At 38.1% G+C, this 15,640-nt stretch overlaps 1 protein-coding gene across 1 annotated transcript in view; it reads left to right on the top strand.

Annotated features, from left to right (window-relative positions):
- Positions 1 to 7,632: 7,632 nt before the first annotated feature.
- The window catches only part of CFAP95 (cilia and flagella associated protein 95), a 90,056-nt gene continuing 82,048 nt past the window's right edge, over positions 7,633 to 15,640 (top strand). Inside the window, exon 1 of the mRNA XM_043977767.1 lies at positions 7,633 to 7,848. Within this exon, the coding sequence (XP_043833702.1) occupies positions 7,724 to 7,848 (125 nt within the window). The 5' untranslated portion in view covers positions 7,633 to 7,723. The remainder of the gene's footprint in view (positions 7,849 to 15,640) is intronic.

Raw genomic sequence — 15,640 nt, 5'->3', positions numbered from 1 at the left:
AGAGAAAGCAGAAGACCATCAAAAACTTCTTTGGGGGAAAGGTAGACCACAATACATCCTCAGAAGAAGAAGATAATAACAGGGTCAAAGCTCCAACATCCAAAGCTTCCAAGAAAAATATGAACTGGTCTCAGGTCATGGAAGCTCTCAAAAGGGACTTTGAAGAGAAAGTACGAGAGATAGAAAGAAGATGTAGAGAAAGAGAGGAAGGAATGGAAAGAGAAATGAGAGTGATGCAGGAGAGTCATGAGAAAAAAGTCAACAGTTTGAAAAGCCAAATGGAAAAGGAGATTAAAAAACTGTCTGCTGAAAATAATTGCCTAAGAATTAGGATTGAACAAATGGAAGCTAGTGACCTTATGAGAAACCAAGACACAGTAAATATCTCCTTGGAAAAACAGCTGACCTAGAAAATAAATCTAGGAGAGATAATTTGAAAATCATTGGACTACCTGAAAACCATGACCAAAACAAGACACCATCCTCCAAGAGATTGTGAGGGAAAATTGCCCTGATATTCTAGAAGCAGAAGCTAAAATAGAAATTGAAAGAATCCACCAATCACCTCCTGAAAGAGATCCCAAAAGGAAAACCTCCAGGAATATTATAGCCAAATTACAGAGCTCCCAGGTGAAGGAGAAAATACTGCAAGCAGCTAGAAAAAAGGAATTCAAATACTGTGGAGCTCCAATAAGGATAAAGCAAGATCTAGCAGCTTCTACATTAAAGGATCAAAGGGCATGGAATATGATATTCCAGAGGGCAAAGGAACTGGGACTACAGCCAAAAATCATGTACCCAGCAAAACTAAGCATCATTTCAGAGGAAAACATGGAATTTCAATGAGAAAGAAGATTTTCAGGCATTTGTTATGAAAAGATCTGAACTGAATAGAAAATGTGAGTTTCAAATACAAGACCCTGGAGAAGCATAAAAAGATAAACAGCAAAAAGACTTCATGAGGGATATTAAAAGATCAAACTGGGGGGCAGCTAGATGGCACAGTGGATAGAGCACCGGCCCTGGAGTCAGGGGTACCTGAGTTCAAATCCGGCCTCAGACACTTAACACTTACTAGCTGTGTGACCCTGGGCAAGTCACTTAACCCCAATTGCCTCACTAAAAAAAAAAAAAAAAAGATCAAACTGTTTATATTCCTACATGGGAAGATAATACTTCGAACTCATAAGAACTATCTCAGTAAGGAATTAACCGAGGACACAGGTCTGAACTGAATATGTAGGGATGAATATGAAGGGATCTGTAAAGCATTTATGTTTTGTTCTTTGTGGGGTGTCTTATGTCTGGGGCCAGATTTGGGCTTGGGACCTCCTAGGTCCAGGGCTGGTGCATTGTCCACTGTGCCACCTAACTAACCCATAATGATATCTTTAAAATAGGGTTGAGGTGTAGGAGAAATAGACTGGGGGAGGGGGAAGGGGAGAGATGGTCTGGGGAGAGGTTGTTCACATGAAGGAAACATGAAAAAAGCTTATGGAGGGGAGGGGAAGAGGGGAAAGGAATTGGGGAGTGAGTGAACCTTAATATCATCAGAATTGACTCAAAGAAGGACTAAAATACATACTCAAGTGGATATAGTAATATATTTTTGCCCTGAGGGAGGGGAGGGAGATAAGGGGGAGGGAGAGGGGAAGGAGAGGGGAAGGAGGGAAGGGCAGATTGGGGGACAGAGCAGTATAAAGCAAAATACTTTCGAGGAAGGTAAAGATGTTCTGCATATGCACAAGTATGACATATTGAATTGCTTGATTTCATAGGGAGGGTTGAGGAGAGAGGGAGGAAGAAAATTTGGAACACAGAATTAGCTCAAAGACCTTAATCTCATCAGAGTTGGCTCATGGAGGGAATAACATTCATACCCAGTTGGGAGGAGTAATCTATTTAACCTTACAGGAAAGTATGAGGGGAAGAGGATAAGGAAGGGTGAAAAAAAAGGGAGTGCAGAGTAGGGGAGGGGACAGTCAGAAGTAAAACACTTTTGAGGAGGAATAGTTTAAAAGAAGATAGAAAATAGAGTAAATATCATGGGAAGGGAATAGGATGGAAGGAAATAGTTATGATGATTGAATATAATGGCAAATGTATGGTACCTACTTTGCTGGGCTAATATGAAGAAAATTCTTTGTCAAGTTTAAGGTACTTTATTTAGGTTATGATGAACAGGATACTATCAGAAAAACCTGGAAAGACCTACATGAACTGAAGCAGAGTGAAATGTACTATATACAAAATAACAGCAATAGTGAGGGATGATCTGCTGGGAAGCATGTGGTTATTTTCAGCAAGGCAATGATCCAAAATAACCCTGAAGGACTTATGAAAATGGCAACCCGTCTACAGAGAAAGAAGTGATAGTATCTGAAAATAGATGGAAACACATTTTTTTCTTTCTTTTTTCTTTTTTTTTTGGTGAGGCAGTTGGGGTTGAGTGGCTTGCCCAGGATCACACAGCTGGTGGGTGTTGAGTGTCTGAGGCCGGATTTGGGCTCGGGTGCTCCTGGTTCCAGGGCCGGTGCTCTGTCCACTGTACCACCTAGCTGCCCCTGGAAACACATTTTAAAAAACCTTTTTTTTCCTCTTTGAAAATTCCTCAATCTGAAGTTTTAGAGGTTTTTTTGACTGTTTTCTCTCACAACCTAGCTAATATGGGAATGTTTTCCATGACAACTCATGTATAACTTATTTTGAAATGCTTGAGTTCTAGTGGGTGGGGGGTAGGAATGGAGGAGGAAGAGAAGTTGAAACACAAATTTCTTTTAATTGATGTTAAAATTTGTTTTTACATATATTTTGGCAAATAAAATTCTATTCAATAAAAAAAAGAGAGGCACAGTGTCCAGTCAAAAAAAAAATATATATATAGGTCAAATGGTAAAAGAGGTACAAAAAGTCAATGAGAAGAATACTTCGAAAGTAGGATTGGCCAAATGGAAAAAGAGGCACAAAAATTCACTGAAGAAAAAAACTCATTAAAGAGTAGAATTGGCCAAATGGAAAAGGAGCTACAAAAGCTCACTGAAGAAAATAATTCCTTAAAAATTAGAATTGAGGGGCAGCTAGGTAAAGCAGTGGTTAAAGCACTGGCCCTGGATTCAGGAGGACCTGAGTTCAAATCCAACCTCAGACACTTGACACTACTAGCTGTGTGACCCTGGGCAAGTCACTTAACCCTCACTGCCCTGAAAAAAAAATTAGAATTGAGCAAATGGAAGTTAATGACTTAATGAGAAATCCAAGAAACAATAAAACAAAACCAAAAGAATGAAAAAATAGAAGGCAATGTGAAGTATTTCATTGGAAAAACAACTGACCTGGAAAACAGATCCAGGAGAGATAATTTTCAAAAGTATTGAGCTAGCCGAAAACCATGATTAAAAAAAAAGTCTAGACGTCATATTTCAAAAAATTATCAAGGAAAACTGCCCTGATATTCTGGAACTAAAGGAAAGAATCCATTGATCACCTCCTGAAAAAGATCCCAATATGAAAATTTTCAGGAATATTATAGCCAAGTTCTAGAGCTCCCAGGTCAGGGAGAACATATTGCAAGCAGCTAGAAAGAAACAATTCAAATATTGTGGTGTCACAGTCAGGATAACACAAGATTTGGCAGCTTCTACATTAAAAGATAAGAGGGCTTGGAATATGATATTCCAGAGGACAAAGGAACTGGGATTACAACCAAGAATCACCTACCCCACAAAAGTGATTATAATCCTTCATGGGGAATATGGGCATTCAATGAAAAAGAGGACTTTCAGGCATTCGTGAAGAAAAGACCAGAGCTGAATAGAAAATCTGACTTTCAAATACAAGACTCAAGAGAAGCATAAAAAGGTAAACAGGAAAAGGAAATTATAAAAGATTTAAAATTATTATACTGTTTACATTTCTACATGAGAAGATGATATTTGTAACTCATAAGAACTTTCTTATTACTAGGGCAGTTGGAAGGAGTATGTATAGACAGAGGGCACAGGTGTGAGTTGAATATGAAGAGATAACGTCTAAAAAATAAAATTAAGGGGTAAGAGAGGAATGCATTGGGAGAAAGGGAAAAGGATAGGTGGAATGGGGGAAATTATCTTACATGACTGACACAAGCAAGAAAAAGCTTATACAGTGGAGGGCAGATGGGGGAGGTATGGGGGAGTGAGTGAGTGAACCTTTTTTTCCATCAGAATTGGCTCAAAGAGGAAGTAACATAAACACTCAATTAGGTATAGAAATTTATTTTCCCCTGCATGAAAGTAGGAGGGGAAGAGGATAAGAGGAGGTAGGGTGAGTGACAGAAGGGGAGGGGGTAGTTAGAAACAAAACACTTTTGAGGAAGGACAGGGTGAAAGGAGAGAGAGAATAGAATAAATGGGGAGGGGGAAGGAATAGGATGGAGGGAAATAGAGTTAGCAATAGTAAATGTGAAAAAATTTTGAAGCATTTTTCTCTGATAAAGGCCTCATTTCTCAAACATATAGAGAACTGAGTCAAATTTATAAAAACAAGATCCATTCCTCAATTGATAAATGATTAAAAGATATGAACAGTTTTCAGATGAAGTAATTAAAGTTATCTATAACTATATAAAATGTTCTAATACTATTAATTGGAGAGAGGCAAATCAAAAGAATTCTGGGGAACTACCTCATACCTATTAGTTTGGCTAATAGAACAGAGGAAAAAAATGACAAATATTGTAGGGCATGTGGGAAAAATGAGACATTAATGCACATTAATCCACTGTTGGTGGAGTTGTGAACTGATTCAATCAATTGCTGTAAAGTAATTTAGAACTATGCCCAAAGGGCTATAAAACCATGCATACTCTTTGGTGGCAAAGAATTAAAAATTGAGAGGATGCCCATCAATTGGGGAATGACTAAACAAATTATGGTTTGTGATTATGAAGGAATACTATAAGAATAGATAAGCAGGATGCTCTCAGAAAAACTTGGAAAGTCTTACATGAGCTGATACAAAGTGAAATGTACTGTGTACGGGGGTGGCTAGGTGGCACAGTGGATAAAGCACTGGCCCTGGATTCAGGAGGACCTGAGTTCAAATCCGGCCTCAGACACTTGACACTTACTAGCTGTGTGACCCTGGGCAAGTCACTAAACCCCCATTGCCCCTCAAAAAAACCAAAAAAGAAATGTACTGTGTACAAAGTAACAGCAATATTGTAAAATAATCAACTGAGAATGACGTCACTATTCGTAGAAATACAATGAATGATCCAACACAACTCTGAAGGACTTAGTCATGAAAAATGCTATCCGTTCCCAGAGAAAGAACTGATGGTATCTGAATACAGATATGCACATACATACATACATACACACAAATATATATACTTTATTTTTCTTGATGTTTTTTGTCTGTTCTTTCACAACATGACTAATATGGAAATATTTTGTATGACTACATGTGTATTGCTTATCTTCTCAAAGAGGGGGAGGGAGGGAACTTGAAACTCAAAGTTTTAAAAATGGATGTTAAAAGGGGCAGCACTGGCCCTGGATTCAGGAAGACCTGAGTTCAAACCTGGCCTCAGACACTTGACACTTACTAGCTGTATGACCCTGGGCAAGTCTCTTAACCCTCATTGCCAAAAAAAAAAATGGATGTTAAAAGTTATTTTTACATATAATTGGAGGAAAATAAAATACTAAATTAAAAAGTGAATGGTTGTAGAACTAGTGCTAGTTATTGATCAATTATGGTTAAGTCAATAAGAATTCTATTATTTAACAGTCTGAGTTCTGAAGAATTGTGGGATTTATTCTGTTATGGAACATTACAACTGGGACTCCTGGTTTTAGTTCAACAACCTTACAGATGATTCTCACCTTCCATTTCAGCAGTTAAATGAAATAGAAAGTACTTTCACAGAGTTGGGGAGATGCAAACCACTCAGTGTACAATGCATTGTTTAGAGTTTGACTACATAAACTTCATCCAGGTGGTTAGGCCCAAATAGCTTACTAGTGCATCCGTGCTAGCTAATTAGGTAATGTTTCAAAATGTATAAAAATAACAAATTGGATGGAGGGAGAGGGAGAGCAGGCTAAATTACATATGGGAAGCTATGCAGTACTTTTAATAATCCTAATCTTTTCCCTGAAACAAAAATTCACCTTTTTAATGCCAGTATTCTTCTGTTGACGTTATTTGGCTATGAATAATGGAACACCACAACCTCTAACCACCCCAAACTGGACGTGGCCTATGGGTCAATGGAGAGATGTATGGACTGCAGCATATTTGCCAGTGACAATTTATATGTAAGAAATGGCATAAAAGATATCATTTAAGAGATGTATGATCAGAAAAGGAAGTGGATGGGTCTTGTAATGAAAGCATGGCATAACAGAGACTGTTATTTCCCTTTGCATCCCCAGACTTAGTACAATGTCTGGTACATATCAGTCACTTAATAAATGCTAGTTGAGGGGGCAGCTAGGTGGTGCAGTGGATAAAGCACAGGCCCTGGATTCAGGAGGACCTGAGTTCAAATCTGACCTCAGATACTTGACACTTACTAGCTGTGTGACCCTGGGCAAGTCACTTAATCCTCATCACCCAACAAAAAAACCCCAAACAAACAAAAAATGCTAGGTGGCTTAAATGAGCCATCTTTTTAAACAAAAAGAAAGAAAGAAAGAAAGAAAGAAAGAAAGAAAGAAAGAAAGAAAGAAAGAAAGAAAGAAAGAAAGAAAGAAAGAAAGAAAGAAAGAAAGAAAGAAAGGAAGGAAGGAAGGAAGGAAGGAAGGAAGGAAGGAAGAAAGAAAGAAATTAAGAAAGAAAGAAAGAAAGAAAGAAAGAAAGAAAGAAAGAAAGAAAGAAAGAAAGAAAGAAAGAAAGAAAGAAAGAAAGATGGACACATCAAATGAGTCTTGACAGCCATGCAGAAATTAAAGGAGAGAGGTGCATTTTCTCATTTCTTCTATAACCAAGTAGTCTTGAGAGCTATGTGGTGGCACAGTAAATAAAGCACTAAGCCAGGAGTAAGGAAGAGGAGTTCAAATTCGACCCAGACTTACTAGCTCTGTGACCCTGTATAAGTCATTTGACTTCTGTTTGCTATGGTTTTCTCATCTGTAAAATTGGGATAATAATAGCCACCTATCTTCTAAGGTTGTGAAGATCAATCGAAATAATTGTAAAGCGCTTAGCAAAGTGTAAGTGCTATATACATGTTTGTCATTATTACTACTAAAGTTTAATTCAATTTAATTCAATAAACATTTATTAAAAGCCGATTACGTGGCAGGTAAAGTGCTACAAGTTGGGGATACAAAAAGAGGCAAAAGACATTTCCTGTTCTCAAGGAATTTACGGCTCTGTATGCATTACCCCTACGGATCCTTTCCATTTTTGCCTTGACTGAACCCTTCTCAAAACAAATTTTCTCATTTCCCCTTGCCCGGGCTGGTGGGTATGCACGGGACTCCGGTTCCCAACGTGCAAAACTCCTCCCCTAACCTATCCCTTGGGGACATGTAATTCTGTATGTCATTACTCACACGCCACTTTCCCGGCCCCAACAACAGTTCACCTCCCCCACCCCGCCCCCTTCAGTTGTCGTGGAGACGAAGAGACGCTGCGCTGAGACCAACGGGTTCCCTAGCCAGTCTGTGAAGAGGGGAGGCGGGGAACTAAAGTATAACCTAGACAGACCCCCACCCTTGACCAGAAACAAGCCATGGGGACCCCCAGCAGCCGCGGGTACTTGGAACTGGGACCCACAGATATCCTGGAGCGCAAAGGCTCCCTCACCATCCGTTCCCACCACATGAAGTACTCGAAGCCGGTCCTGGTGTATCGCTGGTAAGGACCCCTTCCTCCTAACCCGTTAACTCCGGGGGATAGGGAGAAAGACCTGGCCCCGCAAATCCGAAAAGGAGCTGCTGCTCTCCCACAGCCTGGACTAACGTCCCACCTGTAGTCGCCTCGCACCCTCTGCAGGGCGATTGTAGAATCACAGAACTTCAGAATTGGAAGGGACCTCCAGGGTCAATTGAGTTTAGTTCCATCCCCTCCCCCCTCCCTCCCTTTTCCTTCCCCTCCTTCCCCTTCCCTATTAAAAGCAGTCAAAGAACTTAGTTTCGATTCGAAGGTTCTCTTTATTACCTTTGTGATTTTGGCCAAGTCAATTTCTTTCTCTGTCTCATCTGTAAAATGAGATGGAGTTGGATTAGATCGACCCTTGATCCCTTCGGGCTCTGATTCTAATTGGTTTCAGAGACTTTCAGAGTTGAAGGGAACCTTCCTTCACGGGTTCCTTCAATGGTTCCACTCAACAAGTGTTTATTAAGCTCCTCACATGAACCAAGTATGGTGATAATAACACATTTTATAACCCTTTGAGGCTACAGGACTCATTCTTATAAGCCTTTTCTTCATATACTTGTGTTCCAAGGCATGTTCCTTAACCTCTCAGTTGTCTAGGCAGTTCTCTAAGACTACAAATTACAATTGGTAGAAGGATTTCTTAACCCAGGAATTCCCCTGTACCAGTGAAATCACAGGTTTAGTCCCTGCCCCCTATTCATTCCTCATAGCAACCTTGACTAAGCAACTGGCAATGAATTGAAGAAAAGGTGCTTACCTTTTTTTTTTTTTTTTTTGGTGAGGCAATTGGGGTTAAGTGACTTGCCTAGGGTCACACAGCTAGTAAGTGTTAAAGGTCAGATTTGAACTCAGGTCCTCCTGACTCCAGGGCCTGTACTCTATCCACTGCACCACCTAGATGCCCCAAGGTGCTTACCTTTTAAAACAGAGGCAGTTTCCTCTTGGGGAGTTCCTTTTATCTGTGAAATCACTGGTCCAGTCCTATGTTCTATCAGTTCCTCATAACAAGGGTGAAGAAGGGGGTGGTACCAGATTATCTTTGTTTTACTAGTAGAAGAGTATGAAGCTCATGAAGGTTAAGTAATTTATTGAAGACTATACAGCTAGTAAGTGACATTTCTGGGATCTGAATCCAGGTTTCTTGACTCTAGGTCCAGCACAATTGACATAGTTTTATAGGTCTCAAGGAGTTAACAATGTAGGGTGAAGGTTGAGAGATAAAACATATATACAAAAAAATATGATAAAAGACAGCACATGATGAAGGCAAAGGAAAGATCCAAAGTAACCTAAGAAAATCCAAGAAAGGAGTGATCAGGGAAGGTTTCAAGGATGATATGACTAATAATAGCTAGCATTTATATAGTCTTTTATGGTTTGCAAAGAGCTTTACAAATATCTCATTTCATCCTCACAACAACACTAACAGGGAGGTGCTATTATTATCTCCAGTTTAAAAATAAGAAAATCAAGTCAGGTAAAGTTAAATGCCTTGTCCAAATCACATAGTTATTAGTGTCTGATGTTGGATTTGAACTCAGGTCTGCCTGATTCCTGTTACAGAATAATTCCTTAATCTTAGTGCCTTCCCTCTAAGATTTCATCCACTTTATTTTGTACAACTATTTTGTCAATAGTTGTTTATATGTTTCTCTACCATTATACCATAAGCTCCTTGAGAGGAGGGACAGTTTTTTTAATCTTTCTTTACATCTCTAGTACTTGGCCCATAGTAGGTGCTTAATGAATGCTTGTTGACTTGAGTGACCACAAATGATAAATAAGTGATTTATAAAAAATGGTTTTAAAAAAGCAAGAGGTGGAAAATCAGTCCAACAAAATGAACCATCACTCCAATTGGGTCTGGCTTACATCAGATCCATTTCTTCTACTGAACCACCTGGGGAGTGCCTGAGGTAAGTTTTAGAAGAAGAGACGATGTCAATAGGCAGAAATACAGAAAGGAATAGGATGTGCCAGGAAACTGATGTGGGAGATTGCCGGCTATGTAGTTTAGCTTGTTTGGAATATAGCATATATGAAGGAGGACAATGTGAAATGAGATTGTAAAGAGATTTGAGCCAGATTGTAGTCTCTGTTTTCAGAGTTCACAATCTAATACAATGGGAAAAAACAACTTGTGCATACATAGCTATGATGCAAGGGAGAGCATGGTAAGTGGATAAATGTGAAGGGCTTTGGGTGGTCTGATCAAGCAGTCACTAGACACAAGAATAAGGACTTTTAGGGTTGGTTGAAATAAATGATTTCCAAAATAATTTAATTTAACACCCTAATTTTACAGATAAAGTCCCTGCTATTTAAATGATTCAAGGCTGTGTGGTTAGTCTAAAAGCAAGGTGATTAGTTTCCTGAACCATATATTCTTTCTACTACCCCAGGCTATTAATATAGAGCAGGTGAGGGTAAGGGGAATGACAGATGATCACAATACTGAATGGGTAGGTGTCATTTGAGGGACCAGGCAGATGCCTCAGACATTTTTCATACAATACTGTGTGTATGTGCTAATCTGCCCTAAGGTCATTAGCCCCATGTTTCCAGAGTCTTGCTGGCCTGCTTAAGATAATCAGATCACAAATTAGAACTGGGAGGGAACTTAGAGATCCTACTCCAACCTTTTCATTTTTGCTGAAGAGAAAATCAAGAAAACCAAAGTAAAATTACTTGCCTAAGATCCATACAAATGGAGTCTGAACCCAGCACCTCATACTTGAAATCCAATGCTCTTTCAACTAATTATGACATGGCTGCCAAAATTAATTTTCCTTCCATCCAGTTGTAACCACTTTATCCCAAACTTCAATTCTTTCCCCTGCCACCATGCTCTTGCTTGCTGAATAAAATATAAACTCCTTACACTGGAGCCACAAAGTCTGATAGCAGTGTACCTTTGCAGCTTTGTTATTCTACTCCCCTTTTTGTATTCTATGTTCCAGTCAAACTGGACTACTATTTTCTGATCTTGCCTTGTGTTTTCCTGCCTCTATGCTAGTTCCTGAGAAGGCTTTTGCTTATCCCCCCATTTGTCAGGGCTTTCTCCTTCCTCAGAGCATCTTCTGTGCTATTTTACCTGTGGTATCCCCCAATCAAATGTAAACTTTTTGAAGGATTTTTTTTAGTTCATATTTCCAGCATCTTGGACAATGTTTTGCCTATACGGTTCTATTAAACACAATTTTGTCGAAATATACACTTCTGCTTCTCCTTCAACATGTGAAGTCTTTGATCTTTAAGGTTCAGTTCAGGTATTAACTTCTCTACAAGCTCCAAGTGATTTCTTCCATCTCCAATTTTCTTAAAATACTTTGACTAGATCTTTCTTCTGCCTTTAGGATGATAGAGTTTATCATTCAGTACCTTAGAGATCATTTGGCCCAACCTATTCAATTTACAGATGATAAAACTGAAGGCTTGTAAATCATGACCTAAAGTCCCATAGAATTGGGATTTTAACCCAGATCCAAATCCAATGCCTTTTATTTTGCCTTGTATCATTATTTTTGTGTGTGTATGCACACACAGTTCTACAATGTATACACACACACACATTTATATACTACATATGTATAAATATGTTTATATATATTTTATATGTATATATAAAATGATATATTCTATTTATATTTATATCTAGATATAGATATCATACGTTCCTTATTTAGATTGTAAGCATCTCGAAGGAAAGGACTGTGTTAGTTTTTCATCTTTGTATCTCCAGCATTTAGCAAAACCCTTTGCATGTAGTAGGTATTTGATGTTTGTCAGAACTGAATTTGTTGAATCCTAAATCTTTTCCAAATCCTCCCATTGTCCTTTATCCCGTAGGATATTTACCACTTTCCCCTTCTTACTTTTCTCCCTATAGAAACAAATACTTCTAAAGATAAGCAAAAAATAAAATATGATCACTGTTTGTTTTTTTCCTCCTTGTACTGAAGCAAATCTTAAAGTCTGGGAACTGGAAATACCATAAGCAAAACTCATAGTTTATTTTCAGTGCCTTGGCTTCTTCTTTCTTTTCTGTTTCTTTTCCCCTTTTCCCTGCTTCACTTTGTGCTCATCTTCCAGATGGAACTTCCTTCCCCCATCTAAATTTGTACTCATAAAAGGATGTTTAAATCGATTCACAAAGAGATAAATGACAACCACTTATGTATTACATATGTGTTACATATTGACACATGTTTAATGTGTTACATATTCCAGGGGCATTTATGTTTTAATAGGGGACAAATAAGTTAATCTCAAAATTTGGAATTTCAGGCATCAGGAATTGTGTGGGATAGGAGTTTTTTGGGGGGAATAAATTTATTGTTCAATTATTTTCAGCTGCATCTGACTCTTCATGACCCTATTTAGGAGTTTTCTTGACAAAGATACTGAAGTGGTTTGTTGTTTCATTCTTCAGCTCATTTTACAGATGAGGAACTGAGGTAAACAGGGTTAAGTGACTTGCTCAGGGTCACACAGCTAGTAAGTGTCTGAGGCCAGATTTGAACTCAGGAAGATGAGTATTCCTGATTTCAGCCCAGCACTTTACCTACTGCTCCACCTAGCAACCCTAGCACCCTCAAATCATACACAGGGTATTGCCTCTTCACAAAATTGGCCCTTTATAAGAATTTGGAAATTTTAGCATTTTGAAGAGGAAGAGCTCAACTTCCAGGATTCCCGTTAGTGCTGGGTGGATGATATAGTTGCTTTTGGGTACAATTTGAAAGATATGTCTTAAATGATTTCTTTCACTAATGGGACTATAGTACTTGAAGTTCCATTAGAAGTTCAATTCTTGGTCAAACGATATGAACAGGCAGTTTTCAGACAAAAAAATCAAAGTATTTAGAGTCATATGAAAAAAATTGACCTAAACCACTATTGATCAGAGAAATGCAAATTAAAACAACTCTGAAGTATCACCTCACACCTATCAGAGTGGCAAATATAACAAAAAAGCAAAATATTAGATGTTGGAGGGCATGTGGAAAAGCTGGGATGCTAATCTACCATTGGTGGAGCTGTGAAGGAATCCAACCTTCTGGAGAGCAATTTAGAATTACGCCCAAAGGGCTTTGATCCAGCAATACCACACTGCTAGGTTTCTATCCCAAAGACATCACCCCTCCAAAAAGAGAAAAAGACCTATTTGTACAAAAATATTTCTAGTAGCTCTTTTTGTGGTGGCTAAGAATTGGAAATCAAAGGAATGCCCTTCAGTTGGGAAATGGCTAAACAAGGTGTGGTATATGATTGTGATGTAATATTATTGCTCTATAAGAAATGACAAGCAGAATGATTTCAGAAAGGCCTGGAAAGACTTGTATGAACTGATGTACAGTGAAGTGAGCAAAACCAGGAGAATGTTGTACACAGTGACAGCAATATTGTTCAATAAAGAACTGTGAATTATAACAATGATATAAGACAATCCCAAAGGACTAATGATGAGCTATACTATCTACCTCCAAAGAAAGAACTTATATTTATTGAACATAGACTGAAGCATACTATTTTTCATTTTCTTGCTTTGTTTATATTCAAGTTTTCTTATACAAAATGACAAATATGGTGATGTTTCACATAATTGCACATGTATAACCTATACTGATTGCTTACTGCCTCAGGGAGGGTAAGAGGAGGGAGGGAAGGAAGGATAGAATTTGGGACTCAAAACTTTAAATAAGAATGTTTATTATTATTTTAAAAAGTTCCATTCTTTGGTTTAATGATACCTTTAACAATAAGATTACTTCTACTTTAAAATAGATTTTTTTCTTCTTTGGTATATTATATCTAGTGTATAAGTATAAGAAAATAAAAATAGCTCAGACAATCCAGGACACAAGGAGAAAGTTTCTCTTGTGCCTGAGTCTCTTCCCATAGATGAAAAAAAATCTTTAAGACTGATTGGACTTATCTTTGAAGGGGATTCCTCCCATTAAAACTCATAGGGATGTCAAGTCCATCAGAGGAGAGTACCATTTCTTGAGTCTCCTGTTAAAGTGTCAATATCATAAAAAGGAGCAGGCTTAGTATTAATATTAAATCTGAGAGGGAGAGTTGAAAGAGAAATAAGGAAACCCAACATGAGAAATTGTCTGCCTGGGAGAGGGAAAAGGGATTAGTGAAGGGGAGGTGAAAGGGCATAAAGGATCTGTTCCATCTATTTTATAATTATAACTGTAGCCCTAGGTCTTGCTTACCTTTTAAAAATTCATTTAGTTCAAAATTTTCTGAACTTTCCATTTAATTCTACTCTTTGCCCTATACCCTGCCTCCAAATCCTCATTTCTAATTTGATAATATGAAATAAAACAGCTCTGGTTTTTTGGGTTTTGTTTTTTGGTTTTTTTGGTGGGGCATTGAGGGTTAAGTGACTTGCCCAAGGTCACACAATTAGTAAATATCAGGTGTCTGAGGCTAGATTTGAACTCAGGTCTTCCTGAATCCAGGCACGGTGCTTTATCCACTGTGCCACCTAGCTGCCTCCAACACCTCTGTTTTTATAGCAGTAACACTGCTACCACTTTCCACCATATTATTACACATTACTTAGGTTACATCAATAAGTGAAAAACAAGGTGACCAACTGAAGTAGTTGTCTAGATTGTTTAAGTCATGATAAAACACTATCAGTTTCATTATCTGGAAATTTTAATTGAAAAAGTGTTGTTTTATCTAGATTTATCTGAATCACATTGAGAATATAGGTATTACTACTAAGTAGTTTAGGAGATGAAATGGTTGAAAAGGTAATTTTTGTTTTAGAAGGAAAGTTCACAGGTATTAATAAGTAACCCTTTCTCAGCCCTTGCTACTGTTCCTTTTCCGATTGGGAATTAAAAGATAAGAGGTTATGTGGATTTTGAATACAGTGCAATAATATGAGAAAGAATGTCTTTTTGTAAATACCAAGAGTGATTCATTGCCTGACCTCATTCAAAGTCTTTTGGTGACTCACTTATTCCCTGTGAAAATGAGATGATAATAGAAATATTACTGTTGGGCAATATAATAAGAGCATACTGGGGGAAATTAAATTATGTTATGTTTCTATTTCATCATTATTATTACTGTTTACTTGAACTGCAATAGCATCCCTATTTTGTCTAGTCTTCCATGTTCAAATTTTGGCACTATCTTTGCCTCTTCCTTCTCAGTTACTTCTTCTTCTTCTTTTTTTTTTTTTTTTTTTGCGAGGAAATGGGGGTTAAGCGACTTGCCCAGGGTCGCACAGCCAGTAAGTGTCAAGTGTCTGAAGCCGGATTTGAACTCAGGTACTCCTGAATCCAGGGCCGGTGCTTTATCCACTGCGCCACCTAGCTGCCCCCTCAGTTACTTCTGATAGCCAATCAGTTAACAAGTTTATCCATCCCACCTCCACAATATTTTTCATATATGTCCCCTCTTATATGTCACTGTTACTTCCTTAGTTTGGCCTTAGCAGTCTCTTGGCCTTTTGCAGTGAGTTACTTTTACATTGGTTAGTCTCCTGTAATCTGGCACCATGGAACTTTTCTAATGTTAGATCATATTATTCCCTAACTGGACCACTCACTGTCCTCAGAACATACTCCATCTTATCCTATTTCCATACATTTGCTAATGCTATTCTCTATCCCAGTAAAATTCATAACTATTCTTTAAAACCACTTACTAGGCTAACAGAAGTTCTTCACCTGGGGTCTATGAATTTTTCCCCCTTATATTCTGATAACTGTATTTCAGTTCAATTGATTTACTTTGT

This window comes from Dromiciops gliroides, chromosome 1 (genome assembly GCF_019393635.1).
Source record: "Dromiciops gliroides isolate mDroGli1 chromosome 1, mDroGli1.pri, whole genome shotgun sequence".
Classification (NCBI taxonomy): domain Eukaryota; kingdom Metazoa; phylum Chordata; class Mammalia; order Microbiotheria; family Microbiotheriidae; genus Dromiciops; species Dromiciops gliroides.
The sequence above is the reverse complement of the archived record's forward strand: the minus strand, read 5'-3'. Positions and strand labels throughout refer to the sequence as shown.